This window comes from Sebastes fasciatus, chromosome 16 (assembly GCF_043250625.1).
Source record: "Sebastes fasciatus isolate fSebFas1 chromosome 16, fSebFas1.pri, whole genome shotgun sequence".
NCBI lineage: Eukaryota > Metazoa > Chordata > Actinopteri > Perciformes > Sebastidae > Sebastes > Sebastes fasciatus.
In genome coordinates, this window is record NC_133810.1 from 7708804 (window position 1) to 7733793 (window position 24990).

General features: G+C 41.5%; 1 protein-coding gene across 2 annotated transcripts in view; it reads left to right on the top strand.

The window, feature by feature from the left end:
* Positions 1–24990, top strand: part of zbtb16a (zinc finger and BTB domain containing 16a) — a 168422-nt gene that overhangs the window by 54686 nt on the left and 88746 nt on the right. For both annotated transcript variants that reach the window (XM_074611908.1, XM_074611909.1), the window contains exon 3: positions 6275–6372. In XM_074611908.1, the coding sequence (XP_074468009.1) occupies positions 6275–6372 (98 nt within the window). The remainder of the gene's footprint in view (positions 1–6274; positions 6373–24990) is intronic.

The window sequence follows — 24990 nt, forward strand, 5'->3', positions numbered from 1 at the left end:
GTACCCTGTGCCATTTTAACCATTAGTGGAAATGCATGCATCATGTGTGTTAGGCCTTAAACGTGCATTAATAGAACAAACTGAAAACACAATATTATCCCCTTATAAAGTTGTTACCGCGAACACGTTTGCAAGAAGTTGCTTATTTACATATCTATAGCAGACACAAAGTAAAGGGCTTTACACAACCGGGGCCTGACGAATAAACGTCACAAATATGCGAAATACTTGCCCGCGAATATTATATGTCGAAGGCTTTTATTGTGAAAAGTGAGAACAGAAGGAGTGGATCTGGTCTGCGTTGCCTTTGTCAAGATTCAAAGGAGACGTAACACAATTTGCCGTCTTGGTTCGGAGTACGGAGGCTGTGTCGTTTCATAAATATAGGCGCAACCTTTTCTGCACAACGTGATTGGTTGATGCCTTCATTTGCGGTGCGAAAGCTCAGAAAAATCAACCTCGTTCCAAAAAAAGTGTCGCTTTTTCGCACCATAGTATTCATGCCAAAAAAACGCTGCCACTGTGTAAAGGCCTTAACACTATTTGTTGTCATGAGATATAAACAGAGTCGCAAGTCAATTTCCTTGACAGCTCTTTTTATCGTCACCAAATGTCTCAGATGTCCACGAGATGCTCACCATCCCTCGGCCACCGAGGCTCTCCTCTCTCCAATTATCAGTTCTGTTTCTTCTGACCAACACAACTAATGAACAAACAGCCACACACACACACACACACACACACACACACACACACAAAGCAGCCTTCCTTCAATTTACCACCTCTTATCAATTGCCTCCCTTTATCTTTTAGTGTTTTCTTCTCTCCATCTTAACCCCCCCATTCCTCTCTCTCCAAAGCTTTTATTCACGAAACATCGTTTCAGGTTGTTTTATGGCTGCCTTCACAAACGGAGGACGGAGGAAAAAATGGAAAAATAAAAGATGAAAGCATAGATGAGGATGGAGAACAACACTCAAGGCTGCTGAGGGAGAAATAGATTTTAGGCAAGCAGCGAGAAATAAGTGCAAGTCATCAAGCATCATGGCTCGTCTTGGCTTTTTCTTCTTTATTAAATAGTTTTGGTGATATAAAATGGTGATGTGAGCTGAAGACGATATCAGCGTGAGTTTCAAACAGTCACTTGATTTAATGAGGTTTGGCAGCATCCACTGCCTCTGTCAAAGCCCCATCATGTGAAATCTGGATGAGTCGGAGCCATCAGAGGAACGCGGAGGTCTTCTGAGTTATTTTATTTGTTGCAGTGCGTAGTAACACTAGATCACGTTATTTTGACTTTTCTAACGGTGTTATATTACAAGTAGAAGAGCAGGTGGGAAGCTTGGGTCTTTATTTCTCCGAATGCAGTGCTAGTTATGATATATGGCCAGCCAAGTCCAGCGGCAAAATGGGGAAAAAAGTTCTGAATTACACGAGGCAAGCTGTTACGGCTCAATAACCCAGGCCTGTAATCGGCTCACATTTCAAACACACACTCTCGCATTCAGACAGCCCTCGGTTGGGCTGGATTTTACGAGGAAGCACACCGCACGAGGTGATCAGCATATGTTTTGTTGACATAAATTTAAAATTTATTGCCGTTGTCAAAAGTGACTGTTGGACAAAGTCGATTATTAACTGAGTAAATGGCCTGAGAGAGTTTTATGTGAACTTCCTTAATGGCTGCAGTCAGTCTGTTTCAAATCACCCTCCCTCCCTACCTCCCTCCCTCCCTGAGCTCCCACCCACCACACACACACACACCTCTCATCAGCTATTTCAGAAGCACAACATGAAAGCAGACAGTTACGATGGGATTTGAGAGTGTGTGTGTGTGTGTGTGTGTGTAGAGAGAGGTCTATCTGAAGCTAAATCACTGAGCTGGGACAATATATTTTAGTATCCTTTTACATATCATTAAATCTTGTTGGAAATGAATTACAGTTTATTATTAGCTCTGCTTAGGCACACATTTAGTAGGTGTGCTTGTGCCTTTATCTGTCTACAATTAACTATGATTCCAGCCTGGACTCACCAAATGGCGTATGAATAACACGGTAATTTGTAAGTCATTTTCCGTGGAATAACAACGCCTTTGATGCTTTTGGCGTGGCATGTGTACGCAGGCTGGTCTCATGCACTGTTCGTAGCAATACCTACGAAAAGTAATGCACTGTAATTTGTGTATTTCCGACGAAATCAATTTGTGTGTAATTAACGTAATCATCAGGACCAGGAAATGGCAGCGAACGCCTGCGTAGGCAGGAGGTTGGGGTGGATGGGTGGATCAAAAAATACCAGACTTTCGCCCAGAAGACCGGCGTTCATGTCCCGAGTGAAACCAGAAATCAACGTTGATTTATTTGTCACGTAACTTACTTAAGTAATGCCACTTCCCGTGTTATTTTAAGCCAAAACGGTGATCTTTTCCTAAACCTAACTGAGTAGTTTTCTTGCCTAAATCTAAGGAAGTTGTTTCCTGTGAAGAGGGAAGTTTATTTTGGAAAGACAGTATGCATGTAACGAGCGGAAATTGACACCAGTTGCTGGACATTCGTAGTAAAAAGAAGAAAAAAGGAGGACATGTATGTGAATACGTTGGAGCTAGTGATGTAGAATAACAATTGAGACTGTTTATGGACTTTCACCCAGGAGACCGATGTTTGTGTTCGTTAGTGCTGTTAGTGCCGTTAGTGCTGTTTATGACATGTTTTTCGTACTTATTTTACGTTGTTTACGTACGTATTTTTCTTAGTTTAAGTACTTATTTTAAGCCCAACCATGTTTTTCCTAAACGTAACCAAGTGGTTTTGTTGCCTAAACATAACAGCACCAGTTTCACGGTAACGCAGTAGCGTAAAATGACCCGCAAACACCCTAAAATGCATGCCATCTCAAATGGGTTTGAGCAAAATCACATTTGATTTTCTGGCGCCAGTTACAGGTAAAGTTAAATTTAGCTCATCTTTGTTGATGTGGACTTTGAGAATCAGCTCTGTTAGCTGCTCTCAGACTCACTTGTGGCCATCGTCACCAGGCAGAAACTGGACTGTTGTACTTAACCTGATTTTGGTGCTTTATTCATCACGAGTCTGGCATGAATCTGGAAGCCAATGTGCCGGATATAAGCCAGTGCTGGGCCAAGCTGTTTTGTCTGCCCCCCTTTCAAACAGCTTTTTGCCACTGCAATACAATTTGGTTATTACTTTTCATACAGAAATTGCACTTTAAACCCAAACTTACTTGAGCTTCATACCCTATTGACTAAACACAGTGAAATGGCAAAAGGAAAGGCACCATCAGTGTTTCAATAGGACAGGCTTAGTCCTAAACCTTCCCTTTAACAGACTGAATTGCTGGAACAGGTGCTGTTACCATTCTGTTGAACATCCAGTAATGTGCTGTTTCAGTGGGTAGTGCTAGCTATTGCAGTTACATTTAACACACTCTCAGCTCGGGACATACACACCGCACTTTGCTCATCAACACTACATTTACGGTGAAAATACATGGCACTGCTTCCCCTTCTAGTGGCCTTAATAAGTCCATCCATACCTTATCAGTGCTCTGTCTGGGGGGCACAATGGTCAGATTGAGGAGGGACACAAAAGGCCTTTGAAAGGCTTTGTGCTCTGTGTGTGTTGTGTTGTGGTTTACCGCTTGTGAGTGTTTCCCCTTATCGGAGAGTGAAAGTGTTTGAGTACATCACCTGTGATCCTTTTTAAGGAAAAAAATCGGCTTCCATTCCTTTGTCCATTTTGTTTTTTGTTGGTGGATTTCTGTCGTTCAGGTGGGGAAATCGTTAAAAATTACATTGCACCAATCATTGGGGGAGAACTCCCACAGTTTTTCTACCTGCACTTGCCTCAATAGACCAGAATGCATTGCAGCTTTAAGGCAATTGCTATTGATTTGTCCGACTGTATGTGTAACCGACAGCAGCCCGATCACACTTGGTTGCTCTATTGAACTCAATATATTCAGATTTCTGTGCTGGTTATGGAAAGAGCATTCTGGGAAAAGGAGGAAGTGGAAATCTTTCATTAAAGTACATTTACCATCACAGATTGATGTGTAACAGTGACTACATTAACATGCACATTAACATTTCACTAGTATTACGAATATGAAAATATTGTGAATTTGATATGGGTCGTATAAACAGCATATTCTGTTTGGATATTCTGAATTAGATCTTATTCCGAATGGAGCATTTTCCAATTAAGACATATGAGATATGCCGATATTATTCAGGTTTTAATTTGCGGAGATGCACGCCCAAAAGAAAAGCCCACATTTCTGGTCGGAAGGAGAAACACACCTACTTTTAAACATTATGAAAGACTTGGATATCAACAGGTTTTTGGATATGTACAAATATCGCAACGCCGACCTTTTCTAGAAGGCGGTTGAAGGAATGAAAGAGGGAGGTACCAGTTACGTTAATCTGAGTACGCACGGCTGCATGTAAACGGGAATATTAGTGAATTAGTTCTCAGTTGTGTCATTCTTGTCTCCTTCTGCGTCACTTTCTTTCCCTTTTTGGCTTTTCAAGTGTCCTCCTTTCCCTTCTGGGGGCATTTGGCATTTATAGGGCCTTTTAATCACTCACTGCTTGCCACGGGGCTGTCATTCTGCCTTTAGTTTCCAGGGTCTCTCCACAAATTCGAACCACTAAAACGGCTATCATGACTTTTTCAATCCCACTGCATTTTTTTTTTCCACACCTCAGTTTTTTTTATTTTTTTTAACCACTCTTCCTGTCAGGTCTCAAGGATGTTTTGCAGCAATTAATAGTCACTGATGTCAGACTTCATTGCTTAATAACTCCTGCCGCCATCGCCATAAGACCCGCTATAATCTCTCTGTCTGTCTCGCTCTCGTCCCCGCTCCGTCTCTCCCCACCCGTCTCGAGGCACAGAAAGAGAGCTGTAAATCAATTTGCATTCGACATCTGACATCAATCAGTCATGTTTTGGGAGAGTGGCACCACCTCCTCCTCTGCGGCTTTGTTGAGAGACGCTAAGATGGATGGCTGTCATCTCGCCCGAGTTGAGCAGATCTCTTATCAAGGGCATTGTTTCCCCAAGAATGCACTCGGCTGATCACTCCGCGCCACCTGACTCGTCGACGGAGACTATGAAACCCTTCTGTTTGACGTATTCTTGCTTTGCCTGCCAGAAGCATGCATTCACCGGAGTATAGAATCGTGTCCTGTGCAGATTTGTGGTATATTTTTTCAGCTTTGCATTAACGTGTTCAACATTATTCATCATTATTCTTATAAATATAGCGAATGGTGTTTTTCGCCATCTTGATTTAACCGTATTATCAAACAGGAAACTTGTTTTTGGCACGTCGCTGTGAGAAACAGCAACAGTTTTGGAAGATTAAATGTGCCAAATCAGAAATGGCACCAACTTGACAAACAATCATTACAATCGTGGGTGTGAGCCTCACTCAAGGCAAGGTATTTGAAGTTCTCGGGAGGCTTAAGGCGCCGTGGCAGTTGTTTGGCAATTCGTGTCACCTTAATTGCTTTAGAGCACTTTCAGATATCTCTCAAGAATAATATGCTTTGTACTGAGCCGTGGGGTCTTTGAGGATTTCGTAACAGAGAGAGTCGCGGGGCGAGACTTTGTGTTGTCAGATGTTATTTAGTTACCTAACCTTCAAGGCCTTTACCACATAATCAAATATTGAACCTTAGTCTTGTCTGACCTTGTGCGCTTAAACTATGTTACAGCCTAATGACTGTCTAGTTGGTAAAAAGACAATTCATTGCAGATCAGGTTTTGCTCGAAGCTACACATCACCTTATAGATTAGAGAGAGCGGTAGTCAAAAACCGGCCCATTAATGGTTCATAACACTTAAGTAGCTGCCTTGTGTGTTTGCCTGAATAAATCATTCTATTTCACTTTATAGCTCCTTATCCATCTGCAGCACTTGAGATGTAGGTGGTTGATAATGCCTCGGCTTGAATAGCATCTTGTGATTTACAGCACAGAGTCACGGTCTGGTGCTCCCTGCACAAAAACAGCGTGTTGCAGTCGGACGGCTTGTTACACTGACGGTTATTGTTTCGTTTCTGATGTTGTGACTGATGGAGTGGGACATTTTCTCAAATTTGCAAAAAAGGATGAATCGTTGTGGTGCTGAAAGTCATTATGAGCTGTAAAGAAACACCATGCACATTAAGCTTTGCTTGATCAAAAAGAGTATCATTGTTTAACAAGACAGTAAAATGTGTGTTTCTTCTCTTTCGTCAACAGGAAGATGCACAGTGGAATGAAGACCTACGGCTGTGAGCTGTGTGGAAAGAGCTTCCTGGACAGCCTCCGTCTACGGATGCATTTGCTGTCTCATTCAGGTAAAGAAATCAAACCAACCCAAAAACCACAAGCCCACGCTATGATCACTGTTGAGATAGCAGCACGTCCTGTTTTCATTGCTCGGTTTACTGCTGATTGTAGGGAACGACTGATGGGATCTTTTTTTAAAACAATGGAGCATTCATTACCGCCGTTACATTTTAGGTTTCACTAGTGAATACAACATAGTAAAAGTTAAGTATATGTGACTCCAAATAAACATGCACAAACATTGGCATGGTCCTTTTTTAAAGGGAGAGAGAATCTGTTTTTCTTGTAGATTTATTCTCTCCTACCCTGAAGCTAAAGCATGACTTAAAGTGGTTTAAACCACTCACAGATTCACAGTGATTGATTCACTATGAATACAGTGTATCAGTATTGAAAACAGATTTTAACATGATATATGTATTTACAATAGATGTCATCTTCGAAGTGCCAGCAGCCCGAGAGCTGAATAAAGGGATCACTTGCCTTACGCATGCTTTATCTTACTATAAATATACTGATTTGAATATGGGAATGTGGAGCATAACCCAATTTCAGTGATTTATGGATTAAAAAAAACGCCCAGGAAAGTCTGGGAAACTTACCCAAAGAGGTGCCTGCACATCGTCATCCTGTCACCCTGCACCTCTGTGACATTAGAGGTCTGAAAGTCAGAACACAGGACACATTGATTGGTCCAGTTTGACACTATTATACCCACCCACCCGCCCCAAACACACACACCACAGCAGTCCCTGAGCTCTGAGCCTACTTAGCGCAGCACTGTTTTAATGGCAGGGGCCGTCTTTTATAGGCAGCAAAGAGCTTCTCATTCCTAAGGCCCTAAGTGCAGATGGTTTATTGAGACACTGTAAAAGCCATGGGACCTCTGAGGGAACCCCTTCTGCACACACACACAAAAACCCCAAATCCACGTGTTGATGTTGGCCCAGAAATTGAGCCCTCTGTTCAGTATGCTGTATGTTTTCCAATGGGGCACAGTAAGTGGTCTGAATTGTCTACTTGGCATTATTGTTGTTGTTGTTGTCGGTGGTGGGGATCCACCCCCCACCCCTCAGCAAACTAGTGTCAGTAGGCAGAAGACGATAATTGCCAGGATCACTTGTTTGTTCGTATCTCAACGAAACTTAAACAATGACTGAGATGGATGCTGACACTCCTGCTATGTTGTGACAAAGATGAATGACAAATTCACGCTGTGCCAGTGAATTGGCTCGGCACACAACTCAGCGTGTCAAAAACAAAAGTTGCTCTGAGGAAATATTCACTGTTTATTTTAGCAGAATTACACCCCATTTCCACAGTCCCTGCTGCAAATGCACGCTCCCCCCTTCTCACTCACTTGTCAGTGCAAGAAAGAACGGAGCTCTCTGTCACGGAGACACATCGGATACTGAGTGTTTTGGAGAATATGTCTCGCTGTGCGACGATGTGCTCCAGCCCTAAAGCCTCTCTCTTGGAGCTGGCTCTTCTTTCGTGTAACATCGTATGTACAATTAAGTTGTAAAAGTTGTCCTTAAAGCTGCAGTGGGTAGAAATCGAGCATCTGCATGAGACCGGTCATATGAAAGAAATCATGTGCCTCTGTGTCCTGCGGTGCTCCTAATGACATCTGCAAGATTTCACAGACCAGAGGAAAACAACCAATCAGAGGCGAGCTGGAGTCTGCCGTCTCTTAGCTGGCTGTCAATCACTTGCAAACTCCGATCAAATGGTCAAACTAGGCAGCGCTGATCAAATATGAATCAATATTCTGTTACTGTAATGCCTATTTCTCTCCTCAAATGTTGTCAGAAACATCTTGTCGTGTACTGTTTAGCTGTAAAATAAGAAAGTTTGTGACCCGACAGCCAAGTTGAGATCAAGTTGAGGAAATCCCAAGCACCGCCCACCAGCCGTAGCACAGCCAATAGGAACGCTCTCTCTCTCTCTGTAATGACCTGTGATTCCAAAGTCTCTAGATTTTTTAAAGCCTGAAAACAGAGCCATGAGGAGGTGCAGAAGTCTCTCACAACACTTGGATTACAATATGCTGAAAGGTTATTTTGCCCAATGATGCCAAAAATGTTCTGCCTACTGCAGCTTTAAGTCAGGAGTTATGGCAAAGTGGAAGCTGAGGTTGAGTCGAGGTAATCTAGTGTTCCTAAAGTGTGTGTGTGAGCAGCTCTCTGCACGCTCCAGTGGAGATCGGCCTTAAAGAGCCACGCTCTGACTGCTGACATGGACCTAAGTTAACCTGACGGCAAACCTGAACTTCTACTTGGTACTTTACCAGTTTTGGGAATTTGTCATTGTGTTAGTTGTATTACTGAATACCGTGACTTATTATTCAGAGCCACCCCTTTCTAATGAATGTAGGTATTCATGTTGTAAGTTTGATACAGTATTATTAGTACATGATGAAACTGTAGTAGCAGTCATGATGAAAGTGAAAGCAGTAGTATTGGAGGTTGTACAGATAACAATAGTGGAGATGGCAGTAATGATTTTAATAACAGGCAGTAGTGATGAAGAACTTTGTGTTCTAGTAAACAATTTAATCATAAACACATTGGTTGTATAGATATGAAGGGTAATGACATGGAAAAACTGCACACCCAGAAACAGAAAGCATGGTGAACAAGATGGTCCGTGTTTCAAGACGGGCCAGGTGGGTTGCAGACACAGTCCGCCCTCACAGCGAGCGCTAAGCAGCGAGGGGTGCTGTAAACCTTCTGGCTTTGTATATGCGTTACCAGAAGTCTAACATTTTCATCACCTCATTTATATCAATGTGGATTTACTCCTGGGACAATGCGCGTTTAATAGGATAGGTGACCATGTAGCAGCCAACGAGCACAACGTTTATACTCACTACTCTCAGTCATTTAAAGTGCTAAAGAAGGTCATCGACTGAATGCTTTCAGAAGAAATGTTAAGTGCTGCATTTTGCAACCAAAAGGGACAAAGAAAATAAATGAATGGTCCAAACAATTTGTCCGTGAGCTTTAGAAATCTGTTTTATGTTTAATTTTGAGAGAAGACCGAGGTTTAGTTTCCCATAGAGGTGAGAGATACGGAAGGAAAAGGGTGACGGGTAACATGACTCGCTGAGATTTTAAGACCAGAGAGATCATGATTAATGTTTTTACTAATTAAAAAAAATAATTTGAAGTGTGAAAGTGATTTAGATGAAAGTCCGAACATAAACACAGTCTTCCAGATGGTGCTTGTGTTAGCTTAGATCATGCTGATAGAAAGTAGATCATTTGAAAGTCTGCTGTGATATCAACAGGTTAATAATAACTCCCAGTTTGTACCCATTGATATGAGGTGAAAACTCTGTTGATAGGAGATCAAATGGAAAAAAAGAACATTGAAAACTCGAGGAAGAACCACATACTCCACCTTGAGAAAGGCAGCCGAGCGGAAGATGTGGGCAGTGTATTTTTAGCAACAGTGGCAGCAAGTGCACAAACTTTTTTTCTTTGGTTCTCTTTTTTTTTACTCTTTCCAAGCGGGGCCGTGTTGACGCTCGACATCAACCTGTACTGTTACACACATCAGTGTTGATTCATAGCCGCTTTGGTCTGGCGTAAAAGGCGAGACAAGCGCTTCTGTCAAGACGGGCGACGGTTAGGGAAGAGACGGCGCCGAGGCAAAGCTTCTTTGATACTTTTTGTTGTCTTTTTTTTTTTGTTGCACATTTTCATTTTTAAAATTTTTTTTTCTCTTCCACCTCCACCGTTTGACTTTCAAGGCTTTTCTTGGTCTGACGCCGCGTCTCGATTTTTATCGTGTCTCTCTGTAATGATGACACTTCACCGAGTCCCAAAACCCTCAACCTCAGCCCCTCCACCCCTCCCCCTCCTGCTCCACCGTCGCCGCCATCATCCTTCAGCTCGCTTCAGAAAAGACAGAATATTGGGGAGATGAAGCGAGAGAGTGGAGAGGCTTTTTGATATGCGCAGCGTGTCGTGGATGTGGAGCGTTTCAGACGCCGCCGCCGCTGCTGCTGCTGCTGCCTCCCTCCTCTATGCTTTCCACTCTGCCTGTCTGTCACTCTGTCTGTCTTTCTGTCTGTCTGTCTGGCTGGCTATCTGTCTGTCACTCTGTCTGTCTGTCCTTTCTGACTGTCTGTCTGTCTGTCTGTCATTTTGTCTGTCATTCTGTCTGTCTGTCTCTCTGTCTGTCTCTCTGTCTGTCTGTCTCTCTGTCTGTCTGTCTGTCTGTCTGTCTGTTTGTCTCTCTGAGCTTGTTGTACGGAGGACTTGGCAGCTCGCCAGTCTGGGCTGCCTGCCACCGCTGAGGGTACAGTATGTACAGTCTACCTTGTGCCAGCTATTTATTTTTTTCCTCTCGTCTCGTTCTGTCTCGGTCCTCTCACCACGTTGTTTTTTTTGGATTTTTTTTTTAATCTGCGCCTGACGTTTAGTGTTTGACAGTGTTTGCTGAGCCAAAGCCTGCAGACGGGGGTTAGAGCCGTGACTCAGCCCCCTTTCGGGTGCATTATGAGGTCCTACATGTTGTTTTCTTCAACATTTAGCAACACTTTTACACTTTATTGCTGATGGACAATAATGACAGTTTTTGTATAAACTCAATTTAATGCAAAAAGATTACCCAAGAACAATCCAAACACTTCCTGTTTCACCTAAAATTGTACTTGAAACTGTACCTGAAACAACCACAATGAAACTCCAGATTGATAAAAGTAATTCACTCAAACTCAAAGTTTGCATTGAATGCTGTATTTTCTTTGCTCACTCTTTGATCCAATAGTTCCTGATTCAAATCCTAATTTCTCCAGTTTTAGACTGTATGTTATTTAGTGAAACTTCTTGTACGGCTGCTTGTGTTTCGACAACATTCAGTGAAGTTTGGCTTCTTTCTATTAAATTTTGAAAATTCTTGTAGTAGAGCTGCAACGATTAGTCCACAAATCAATCCACAGAAAAATAATCGTCAACTATTTTGATAATCGATTCATCCTTTAAGTAATTTTTCATGCAAAAATGGCCGAAATTGCTGTATTTAGTCTCTCAAATATGGAGATTTCCTGCTTTTTTTCTGTTTTATATCACATTAAACTGAATATCTTTGGGCTTTGGACTGACATTTTTTCATTATTTTCTGACATTTTATACCCAATGATTAATCTAGAACATAATCAGCAGATTAACTGAAAATGGAAATAATCATTACTTGCAGCCCAAGCTTGTAGAAAAACATGTTTACATTTTACAAATAAACTTGAGGGAGTAGTTTGGTATCCGTACTTGAACTCTTAGCAATAGGAAAAGTTTGAACACAGCACCATTGAAAACATGACATTATAATTCATTCAGGGTCAAGAGCTTCAAACGGACACGCCAGTGTAGTTTAATATAGTATCAGTTTAACTGTATTTAACCACCGTATCCACAATAATCTGGCTTTTAAATCTAGTGTGTGTGTGTGTAGTGTAGAAATGTGTGTGTGCGCGTTGAAGCTCATCAAACAAGACCGAACCAGACTGATATGATTCAGTTTGTTTTGCGAGTGAGCCGATGCAGCATAATAAGATTACCAATAAGACTCTCCCTGAACACCCGTATCGCCATCTCCGCTACCACCAACTTTTCATCTCACTGCCTTTATAGCTTAAGAGTGCTAATCCTCCGTTTACAGTATGTAGACATAGTAAAGAGTTGCTGGATTAGCCAGCTGAGTATGTGTTTGAGACCTGAAGCACTTTTTTTTTTTGTAAGCACATTAAAAAAGATCCATCTTTATTTAACCAGCAGTCGCGGGCTAAGTGTGTTGCTCAAGGCCACGTTGTGATGATGTATGAATGGAGAGATGGTCTCCGTAATGTGTCGCCTGGTAGTGAGGGAACCAGAAAGAGGATTTAAGTGTAGAGCATTGTGTGTTGCCTTTTATTCACCTGCCTGTTTCCTTTACATCAATCCTGTTCCGTGTTAAATATATGCAGCCACTGTGAAAAAGCAAATAGAGGACTTTCAGGTAACATACAGATCTTCAGACGCACTATGAAGAGCTGATTGCCCTTCTTAATATAGCACTTGATTTCTCAGTTGAATTCAGTAGAGACACTTTCTGGCTAGTTTCCGTTCCACTAACCTCCGTCTGAAAAGTGAAGCCAATGCTGAAGTGCCTTAAACGTGCATTCTTTCTAACAGCCAGCAGGGGGCGACTCCTCTGGTTGCAAAAAGAAGTCTGATTTGTAAATAAGCCTACTTCTCACTTGATTTATTACCTCAGTAAACATTGTAAACATGAGTTTATAGTCTCAATCGCTAGTTTCAAGTCTTCTTCATTACAGCATGATGTTCATTTAGTAAATTATGGTCCCATTTAGAGTCAAAGAGACCATAAAACCAAGATGGTGAAGGTCAAAAACCAAGCTGCCGCATGTTTTTGTCTTAGAACTTTAATCCTTTCACAGTGTGTTTTCAGTTGATGAAAGCTAATTATAAGATTTCGGTCTTATTCAGCGGTCGGTTGTACTTAGCTCCACCCTCTTGTGTCACTTTTGATTGCAAAAAACAAGATAGTGACGACCAACATGTCGAAACTCGAGGCTTCAAAGAAGCAGTCAACAACCAATTCTTAGTCTATGGTATCCTCCAGGGATTTGTCAACAGTGTTCTCCAAAGCTGAGACCTTATATCGTGATCTTTGGTTTATATGCTTTGGTAGGGCTAGGTTTTGAATGTCAATACTATTTTAATACCAACTTAAACTTCTTATTCATTGATAATCAAAAATTGCCAAAGACTGAAACTTGGCATTGATTGCTTGGTTAGATTGTTATTCATGTGTACTCAGCTCTATCAGGAAATACTTCTATCTTTTAAGTTGTATTGTATTTAGGAAAACAGCAAATTTAGTTAACTGAAAAAGCATGTTTATACTCTACAAACAGATATTGTTTTGGTATCCATTGGTTCTTTGGTAAACTGTACTTTCAAATAATAAAAACTCTTCATCATTTTAACAAAGTTTAACAATCCAGTTAGTCTTTGACATATCCGCAGTCAGAACCTCTCAGGGGATATAGTTGCTAACCGAAGGAATTATTGATGGAAACATGACCTTACATGATAATCCTCTGGCATTTGGGGTCATATGCGAGCACCGTCTGACAGTGTGTCACACAGGCTTCATCACTTTGGTATGCCTGCTCTGTTTGCTTTGTGCATTAGTCAGCCAGTACAGTGTATTTCCAGAGTGAGGTTTTGCAGTTTAGAATAGTGTTTCCGACCAGCCCTGAAGAGAATTTGTCTTTTACGACACCTCATTTGGTAGCGTAGCATTATGTTCTCTGTTGGTTGATCTTTCTCGGGTTTGCCTGCTATAAAATAAAAGCGGGGATAGGTAGATTACTTAAAGACACCATTTGTAGAAATAGGAAATTTGGTAGTATGGTAGTATCAAAAAAGAAACTGCAAAAATCAAATGGATTTTAAAGAGTTAAAACTATGCTATATACAGGAAAAATACTGTACTGTAAGCGTCTGTGCATATAAGTAACCTTTAATTGTTTACATTTAGTTCTCTAGTTTATTTGACGTGAGCATTACACATTAACTAACATTATTGTAAATGTGCCAGAGTTCGCCACAAGTCTTGTTTTCCTGCTGTCCCTGACCAGATGTTCATCTTGGCTCCCTCAAATTAAAAGCTTTGTTCCAATCTGATCCCAATCTGATTCCAGTCTGAGCGTGGGAGTAAAATGCCCACGTCAATGTCCAGAGCATCTAGATGAGGGAGAAATGCAAAGAATTTGGATATGCGCGCGGCGAGGCGGGAGGACTGCTTTCCAATTGCTCTTTGTCTGTGTTTCCATCTCCGTGGCGTTTGTTTGGCTGTTTGGCTCCCGGCTGGTCGGCTGTTTTGGCGTCGCGCCGGCTCTTCCCTCACAGTGATGACGACATATTTGTGCCGGCAGGTCTGGATGTTCTGCCAGCATTCCAGCATTTATGATCGCTCGCAGATGTGAGTCCAGGAACACACTGTACTGTACCCAAACCCAGAAATTAATGAAACTTGACTGCCTTCCAGGCCACAAATTCCTAAATGTGGGTGTGTGTGTGTGTCTGACTGTGTGTGTGTGTGAGTGAGAAGGGAGACAGGAGACTCAGGGGAGGGAGGGGGGGAGTGCTATTAAAAGCCAGTAGTAGGAAAAGAAGTAGTTCAGAAAAAAAATGAAAGTATGGCCCAAAGTGTTAAGCGGTTTGCATGTAAATTTTTTTTTTTTTACCACAGCTGATACTCTCTCCTGCATGCGTGCGTGCACACACACACATACAGTATATCACTTCTCCTGGGTACATTAACGCAGGATGACAGACCGAGTGGATAAACAGCAGTAGCTCATGCTTTAGTAGCATAACACTACTCCTTCTCTGCAACCTAAAGCTCCCCCTTCCCCAGTAATACTTCCCCTGACCTGTTGATTTACTGTTCCAAACACCGCTGGGATTATGCAGCTGGACAAATCTCAGCTGGGTTATGTTACATGAGAGGAGGGCACGCCGAGGACAGACAAGTGAGAGGTGACACAACGCAGGGGTCAATTTATAATACTGTTGCATCAGCCGTCGCTGTCAGGCTGATATTTTTATTTCCCTACCACAGACAGGGGGGTTGTGTGGGGTGGACTTGTTAGACCTCTGTCCTGAGCAAATGTGGCTTCAGCCAGAACGCAGTGTACCTGTGCCGTGGGCTTCTTGGAAAAGCAGTGTTTTTAAAAGAATAAGACATAAAAATAGCCCGGCTGAACAGTATGTGAGCGATGATCCAATGGCTGATAGTCTCTGGCTGACAGCTCTGTGTCTGGAAGCACACTCCGACTAGATGGCTGGCTGCCTTATATGTCATTTTATTTGGCACGGTTCTACTTGATACCTGTGGCTGACCTTCCTGGAAGAGCCTGTGTGGGTATTTGCTCTGCTGAGAAATGTGTCACTTACTGGCAGGAAAAAAAATTAAATGTCTCGCTGACTAATACTGGTTTTCTAACATGTTATTGCGGAGCAGTACAAATCATACTTTGGCATTAAATGGCATTTATAGGTGCTGGGAAGCATTTTTCTTTAGCTATAGGTGCGGGGCTAAGGATGGATGCGTTGGCTCGTCCATCTGTCTTGTCATTTGTCTTTGAATGTGGACACATTTCATTTCTTCAGGAAGACGGATATAAGAAACCCTTCTGCAAGAGATTGCATTGAGTTACATAAGCTGTAGTGGAACAGCAGCTAACCAGGACTCTCTATACACAAGAAGAATAACAATCTGGGTTGATGTGAAATTTGGCACATTCATGCTCCCCAGAGGATGAACCATTTTCATTGTGGACACTACATGAGCTTTCCTCCAGCGCCACCCTCAGGACAGATATTTTGCAAAAGGTATTGTAGCCTCGAAGGGGTGCTAGTTTAGCTTCAGACTTTGTGTCTCATAAAATATTAGATACTGTATTCTTGGTGCAGCTATAAACAAATAAAACCTTGACCAAACTATTTATTAGCTTCCGACTCATTTCAGTTATCGTGTTCTCAAAAAAACAACATCCGCTCCCTGTCACCCTTTCCTTGGATAAATATAAATGCACAGAGCCTTCTTCCTTTTTAGTTTTATATTCGCAAATGATATGAAAATGAGGAGAAATGCAAAATTATTAAATCAATATAAATAACTTGAAATCAATCAATAGAAAATCAGTAGGTGAAAGTCTGTCCGTAAGTAGTTAAAGGTGCAGTGTGTAGGATTTGGCGGCATCTAGTGGTGAGGTTGCAGATTGCAACCAACTGAAACTTCTCCCGTGGGCCAAGCTATAATGCTTAATGCTATGCAGTTGTCATTAGCAAGTCTACTTGCGACTAGTGGTCAAAATCGTAGACTGTATATAAAGAAAGCTACCTCCGTGCTAATGTAGCAGCTAGGTGGCTCACGCTAACAAGCTGCAGGCTTTTGGCTTCACTTTTGTAGAGCGTCGTCCATCTATATCTACAGTCTGTGGTGAAAATCCATTGAATCACTAACAAGTTTACTTTTAATCACATAATTAGCGGAATCTCTAAAATAAGTGACACAATTAAGAATCATCTTCCAGCTCAACTCTTCTTGTGAAAGAGATGAATCCTCCCCTCAAGCATAAATACGACTAATAAAATAATCCCACAAGTAACCAGCTTTTGTCAAACAAGCCGCTCCTGTAGATTAGTTCGTAATCAAATTACCGCAGTCCTTTTTCCTCTGGTGTTAGTTACACTTAAAGCCTGTCAATCAAAAAGTTAGACAGAGAAGCTCAAAGTTGACTTTTCAGCCCTCTCTATTTTCAGACAAGAAGAAAAAACAGGAGGACTTGATCTTATTCCTTTGAGTACGAGGATATTGCAGCTTTAAATCCTTTTGGTTGCTAAGTAGCGAGTGCCCCTGTGCTCCCTTAATGGGCCTGATTTGGTATTCCGCTCTGATGCCAAGTCTTATTTTTGTATGCGAGACAAAGTGTTTTGATGGAGGGTGATTGCTGAAACGTCTGTGTGTCTACCAAAGGCTGTTTTTTTTTTTTTCTTCTTTGGTGGAGAGTGAGAGTTTTATGGCCTCTCACAGTACAGTACACTTTGTGCCTTCTGCTCAAAACAAGAACACAGTCGATTGAATTTTGGATTCGCTTCATCATCCCTCCCTCCTCCCAGCAGCTTTGTTGTCAGCGAGCAGCATGTGTGTGTGTCTGAGTGTGTGAGAGAGAGAGAGAGAGAGAGAGAGATATGTGAGTGCTCGCTGTGTGTGCTTGATGCATGTGAGCGTGCGTGCGTGTGTGTGTGTGTGTGTGTGTGTGTGTGTGTGTGGTAAAAGTCAATTATTGCAAAAGGCTGCCAATTAATTTGCTCTCCTGGAAATTCAAATGATACTGTAGAACACACTCACTCATAAACACATGTGTACACACGCATCAAGCACACACACACTCACTCTCTCTTACACACAAACATGTGGTTAGCCACACACACACACACACGCTCACCATTAACTTGAAAGGAGTGAGAAGATGCGCAGGCTGCACACATTTGTTTGCTCCAGAGTGTGATGTTAAATCAGGTCGTGTGTGTGCATGTGTGTGTGCGCGTGCGTTTGGCTTTTACTGGCTGAATAGTGAACATTGCTCAGGGGGGCTGAAGCAGGATCAGGTGGAATAGTCTCCAGGTATTCTGGGAGTGTCTTTTTTTAGGCAATGGGGTCCTTCAGGCTGTCTCAGGGCGTCGGGATGACAGAAGGGCAGAGCTGATTGTGAATCCTCCGTGACCGCTAATGTGGACACAATAAGTCTCGGTTTTAAGGCAATCGCCAGTCACTGACATCATCATCAGCATCAGCATTGTCGTAACCATATTATCCCTGGGAGACTTGTGGGTACCCATATAGAACCCATTTTCACATATCTTGAGTTCAAATGTCAAGGGACCCCTTTGAAAATGGCCATGCCAGTTGTTCCTGGCAAATTATTAGCATTATTTAACCCTTCTTTGCGCCAAGCTAGAATTACATGGTTGGTACCAATGGATTCCTCAGGTTTTTTTAGTTTCATATGATACCAGTATCTTCACTCTATCGTAATAACTGATCCCGCTACAACCTGCGAAAGATTGATTGCGTTTAATGCCTTAAAGAAATTAGTGGCGTTAAAACGATTTTGCGTTAACGCGTTATTGCTGACAGCCCTGTTTTGTTTCGTTGTTACGGTTGTTACATTACGTTACGTTGGTACATTATTATTTGAACACAAACTATCATCTTTTAGTAATAGTTTTGTTGCCTAAACCTAACCAATCGTTTCACAATGTAAACCAAGTGGCATTGTGCATTTCTGCAAGCGTGATACAAGGCTCATATGAAACGTATTTAAGAAAGTTATGGAACTGTAAAATGAAGTTGTGATTTATCACACGTATATCTCTTTGAAATGGCTGGTTTACCTATTCAAGATAATATAAGGTATTGTTGAAATATGGTAAAAAATTATCGGGAACGTTCATTTATTAACACACAAATTCGCTTTCCTCATGATTTATAGATAAGGTCTATTGTGAATTGGGGCACAATGGTTTGTCATTTTTAAAAAGTGGAACCCCGGAACAAAAGCTTGATAAACACTGCTCTAAGTTACCAGAGAAATAGAAACTCTTTTATAGTACAGTGCAGTCAAATGCCAAATAAAAAGTTTTTTTCTTTATGGCAAAAGGAACAGTACAAAGCAAGGACATGTATTTGCAAATACTGTTTGGTCTGCTAGAGTTTTTAAAAAGGAAACCACAGTTTACCAAGGAAGACTTCAGCTATGTAAAGACTAAAAAAGCGTGCATGTGAGAGCGTGTGTTTGTGTGGTACTGGCAAGGTCCAGTTGTGTGGTGTTCTGTATAGCAATTAGTGGTTCTCGCCACATTGGGAGGAGGTGCTGCTATGTGTGTCTGGGCAGCACATGTTGGTATAAGCCCTGTTTGAATTCTTGTTTTTTGTATGTTTCCCTTTGATATGTAATTATTCTTTGGAGAGATATTTGCACAGATCATTGACTTTCTGTAATCTTCTCGCATGTCGTGTCAAAGGAGGCTACATGCATGTAAAGGTGTGTGTGAAAGAGAGAGAAGGTTTTTGAATGCATTGCAAACACCCCCCTCCCAAAATACAAGAGAAAAAAAAAGCCGTGGTTGTGATGAGAGGTGGGTAATACAGGGGGGAGATAAGGTTGTGAGAGCAGGAGGCTAAATTTAAATCGTAATTGGCCGACTTCCACAAGCTTGTGGGCATTTTAATGAGTCATAATAACTTCATTTAAAACCAGCTGAGCAGAAAATAGATTGGAGAGGAGCCTGTGGCTAGTATGGATTTGTGTTGCCTTGTGCGCGTGAGTGTGCACGGCCGTGCGCGTATTGAGCTTGACTGTAAAACCTACAGACACGCACACACACGCACACACACACACAGTGCGACATTTATCCAGAACAGCTCGCTGAATAACACTGAACTGCTTTACATGCAGTGTTTGTTTGTGTGTTGATGGACCGTAATGACACAATCAACACATTTCTGATGTGATGACCATGACAGTGTTTGTCATGCACACTAACTCTAGAGTTAAATTCTGCAGGGCTCGATATCCAAATAGTATCAAGTGTGAGGATGGGAATAGATCTGAAAAAGAGCACGACATGTGAACGAAAATTATAAATTCCAGTTCCGACCCCTCCAGGTGTTTTTTTAGCCTGATTTGAACTGCTCTCAGCGCCGCGTGGGTGTGTACAGGTATGATTGACATACTGTACATCTGACCTGCTTGTTCCGTTGTACCTGTTAGGGCGGGACCAGTTACACCTTTACCATTCACAGTAGCACATTGGTAACATTACATAATTCCAAGCATACTTTTGCCGCACCCTCCTTATGTAACCTGAGCAAAGTGCATCTCAGTGTCTCTATAACTTACTTATTGGTTGTCGTAGATAATAAACACAGATGTATTTAAAAATGATTGATGTTTTTTACGAGGACACGGCGGCCGTCACCACGAGCAACCACGACACATTCAGCTGAGAGTCACCAGTTAACACGGTTAGCAGACACTTTGTACGTGTTCTGTTTGAGGTCATTAGGCTGCCCAAGTTAGAGCAACTAACGTCATATTTCACAATAACGCAAAAGTTCGTTGATTGAGTTCATTTATTCTGTGCGACCACCACAGACCCTAGGCGGTGTCTTTAGCCCACTAAAGCTAAATGCCCTCTTTGTCACCAAAAAGAGAGCAGGGGAACGCCTTTCACAGGCAGCTGTAACAGTTGCAGCTGTTATCTCATTGGTTGCGCTTTGAAAGGTCAGCGGCAACCGAAGTCAGTTGAAATAATTTGAAGTTTGAGCACAGAACTCGGTGGCAAGTACTCGGTAGGAAAACTATCGCACAGCCAGCACAGCGATTTTACTACTCATCATGTGTGCGTGGCTTTAAGGCTAACATTAGGCAGCTGAGAACTGCTCAGGTTCTTCCCAAACGCCTCTTTGTCAAAGTAACGTTGCATTGAAAGTAAAGGTCAAAGTATTCAATTGTACCCTTCTTAGGACAGCTTGCATTCAAACGCACCCTTATTATAGGAAGACAACAGTAATGACGACTTGTTTACTTCTGGTATTTTCATTCGGATTACATAGAAGTGTCTTCAACGTTATGTGATGTTGTCACTGGATGTCTAGTGGTATTTGCACTGTAACATTGAAGAAAAATACAGTCCAATACTGCGTCGCTCTGTGTTGACGAATTCACATATACTGTAGTAATGGGGGACTGTGTCAGTGCCACAGACCTTTCGTCATGTGTGCTAATATTCATGTCATGTGTCATGTGTCTTGTAAACTGTCCGGTCTGCTGTGAGCGCAGCTGAAGCTCTGTAGCTGTCAGCCCGCCGAACACTTCCTGTCACATCAGATCAGAGCGTCCTCAGACGATCCTCTCTGTGTATTGTTACCATCATCTACTCCGGAGCTGGACAGGGAGTCACACCTGGAAGTGAAGTGAGACTTATTCCAGTCACACGCTGAGAAGTGAAGACTAAAACTACTGTTCCTGCTTCAAAAATGCTTCAGATTTCTCCGGCATTATGTCCAACAGTAAAACATTGTTCCGGTATAATGATATAACAGTGTGTCATACATTCACGCTGGCTATTAGATTTTCACTACCACTTGTCACAGTTTCTGTAATGAGCCCCTGGTATGCACTGACATCGGCAGAAATGGAAGTCATCCAATCACATTTGACAGCTCTTTCATTGTGTCATGACAGTGTGTGTAATTAGGCAGGTTCTACATGTGTGAGTGTAGACAGGCGCTCCTCTGTTCTCGTGTCCTAACCAGTCGTTCTCCTGTTAGAGCATTGGCCCTGCTGATGCCAGGGCTTCAAATCGAGGCTGTGTTTAGTCCTGTGCAAAAATAAATGGCCAGACAAATACATTTTTAACTGCACCATGTGACAGTCAGGTGAATGAATAATTATTGAGTACATTGTCATTTTCTTTGCCGGGTACTGCAGCATAACTTTCTAATTTTGCATTTTTATTTTGCCTACTCTTAATACCCTTTTCCACCATAATATGTGCATGGATGCACATATAAAAAAAGGTTATAGACTCCTTTCCCATTGCGATTATGCCCAAGGCACTGGCCTTTTTGGTTCTTTTCTTGGTGCATCATGTTTAACGTCCCGGTCGTCACCAGAAAACAGGGTTAGTAAACAGTAAAAATGTTACGGTGATTACTTCTTTTTTATATCTATTACTTATTCAGTCTTTCTTTCAAACCCGAGTTGGTGATTGTTGGAACAGCGGAAATACTAACAAAGACGGTTTTGATGTGTTTTACAACAATCAGCGAGGTAAAATTACTGTTTCTGTTAATGGAGTCTGGTGGCTGCAAGAAGCGGCTGTTTCTTTTCACATCTAACAAGCATGTTTTACGACGATCAGTGAGGTAAAAAGACTATTGTTGTCTGACTAGAGTCTGGTGGCTTTGATGAGAGCATATCAATCGTATGTTTCGTTCATTAATAAATTAGAATAATTGTCCAAATCCCTGTTGATATAAGCACATCACATAGCATCGCACCAGAAAAAGGGCAAAAATTTGCATGTCCTGCTGGAGCCGATAAATACCCGTGACTGCTGCAGTCATTTGTCCTGGGAATGAATGCCGATTGTAACCTTTCCCACTAAGGACAAAATCCAGCTGTTAGTGGTTTTTTTTGTCAACTGGGAAAGGGACTTTATATTGTATAATAAAACTAGACTTCCACTTTGACAGTTTGTTCCAAATTTGATCCAAAAGATCTTTGTAAATTTGAATGAAATGTCATTATGGCTTTTTATTTTTTGTAAAGGATCTACATCTGTTATACAGTCCCAACTGGAAAAACAAAGTGTGATTGTTTGTGACACAAATGGTAATAAAAGTAAATATTCTCTCAGGCACGACCTTTTTATTGCATTATGTAAGTTGGCCAATAGCTCTGGGAAACTTTTTAGATCAATTTCGCAGCGCAGATTAGAAAGCTATGAATCCCATTTATGGAAGAGCTCCCTCATGAAATGCTCTTTGAAACTTTTATATTTTCGGATGAAGAGAGAATGAACCCGGCTAAGCAAAGATCTGCCGACGGCACTTTCATGTGGGGGGAAGAAAGAAAGCAAGAGAAAGTGAAAGGAGACAGAGCCAGCGAGGCAGAGGGAGAAGATAAAAGCACTCCCAAAGCCATCTGGAAGTAGCCAGGACACACAAGGATTGCTTTTATGCTACTAATTCCTCTGGGAGGTGCGACATAAAAGCAAAGCATGGATATTGTGTTATAACTGTTGAAAACAAGCAAGTGGCCACGGAATACTAATATGGCCGGTCAGAGGGAAAAGCACTTCAATCCAGGGGTAAACAGGCTTTTTGGATGCCCCCCCAGAGGTTAGGGGGTATTGATTTGCAACTATTAGTTGACTTGCAGACAGTTTCTGAAACACTCTGTGCTTTCGGGCTGCACCACAGCTGTACTATGTGTGTATCTATTTCATTTGATAATGAGCTATCGGTTTACTTTATATGCAGGAAGAATACTGATTACCATCCAGACTTTGGTTAAGCTTTACTTCTTGGAGGCAGCCCTGTAGTTTAGAGGGTTAAGATGCTGTTCGTGAACCGCAACGTCTCCATTTCGAGCATCTCTCTCTCCTTCGTTTCCTGTCGTCTCTGTACTGTATGTAATAGAAGCCCAAAAATAAAATTTTTCCATTTCCGTCAAATGTGAAGACAACATTCGATCATGAATTCAGATGACATTTGTCTTGATTAAAACAACACGAAAGCAATGAATCATCTCAGCCCAATGTTTGTTTGGCTGGGCTGTAAACAGTTACACCAGTTGCTCTGCTTATGTTGCATTTCAGACAGAGTAGTGAAGTGTATTCTGTCCCCAGTGGTCAATGCACATGTCATTTCACAACATATTCAACATTTCGTATGATATATTACAAAAAGTTATTCCTAATTTTCCGTGCATTACATATTGATTTCGTGGCATATATATGAATTACAGTGCATTACTTTTTGTAGGTATAGCCACAAACGGTGTATGACACCAGACTGCATTTCAAACAGAACCCGTGGGACCTGTATTATTAAACACTAGTATTAGGGCCCTATTGACACTGAAGGCATTTGTGTTATTTTTGCAAATTAGTCGCATTTTTTAGGGTCTTAAGGTGCTTTAAAAGTTGTGAAACTTTGCACATGCATCACATGTGGTGAAAGATTTTATATTTTAAGGGTCTCTGGCTTGAGTGTGGCAAATCAATGTTGCAAAAACGAAGCCCCTCAATTAGGTTTCACCTACATGTATGAAATTTGGAAGGCAGATGTAACATGTGGAGACGCACAAAAAAGCCTCATGGAGATATACCGTGAACCCAACAGGAAGTCATCCATTTTGAATTCAATGTGCCATTTTAAGTGATTTTTAGCCTTTTCCAGGCGCTGTACTTCAACAAACTCCTTTACGATAAATAGTTATTAAAATCCGACTGAGATATGAAGAATCATACATTCAAAGTCTTTTGAATAAACCAGTTCAGATCATCTCAGTGATCAACAGCACACTTAATAACTGCATGTTGCATCACATCAACCACGCTATGTATGCTCGCACAAAAGAAAGGCTACAGTACAAACAGTAATATTATAGCAATGCAAGTCTTGTTAGTTCACTTGTGCCTAAGGCGGTCTGCATGCTGTATGACATTACCCTGCTTCTTTGAACCCAGTTATAATGTATGTACAGTATGCACTGCAACCAGACTGCTTGATGAACTGGTTTGAAAGAACATATATATGTACCCAGTGAAAGTTAAGAAAGAGCCTTTGTTTCATGACGTGTCCACTAAATATGTAAACACATCATCTCTGTGGGTTCAACTGAAAAGACATAAAGAGTGCAAAGACATAATGAGTGCACCCAGCATGACAACAGCACCGATACAGATGTTTCTGTCAAACTGTCACCCACTTTAAGACTTACACAAACCTTTGAAATGTTGCGTAACATTCGATGTAAACTGGGGATGTTTTCCATCAGTTTGGTTGAAGGGAATAAATCAGCTCCTTGAACATCAAAAAGCAGATCGAGCTGGAAAAAAACGGAAAGTGTCTCACCCATGTCACATCGCTGCCTGTGGCACAGTTTAACACAGATCATTAAAGTTTCATCTTCGCCGATGTAAGAGCTTTAGAAGGTGACGCTCAACTGAGTGAATCTTAACTGGTTGTTAAGTAACTGCATATTTGAGTTTTGCGGTCAAAGTTATTCAAAATGACCTGTTTGTGTTGTTGGACTTTTCAGAATCCAATTCTTTCTATTAAATTATCCAACAAGTTTAAAACAGGGAACTGAAATTTCACAAAATATAACATGTGAGTTTAGTAATTTTGCATGAATACAATTGAAGAGAATAATTGCCAAATGTCAAAATACTATTAGTAAGTCAGAGACAAGTTGAGCTTGATCTTTTGTTAAAAGAAATGACACATCATATTCTAATGTA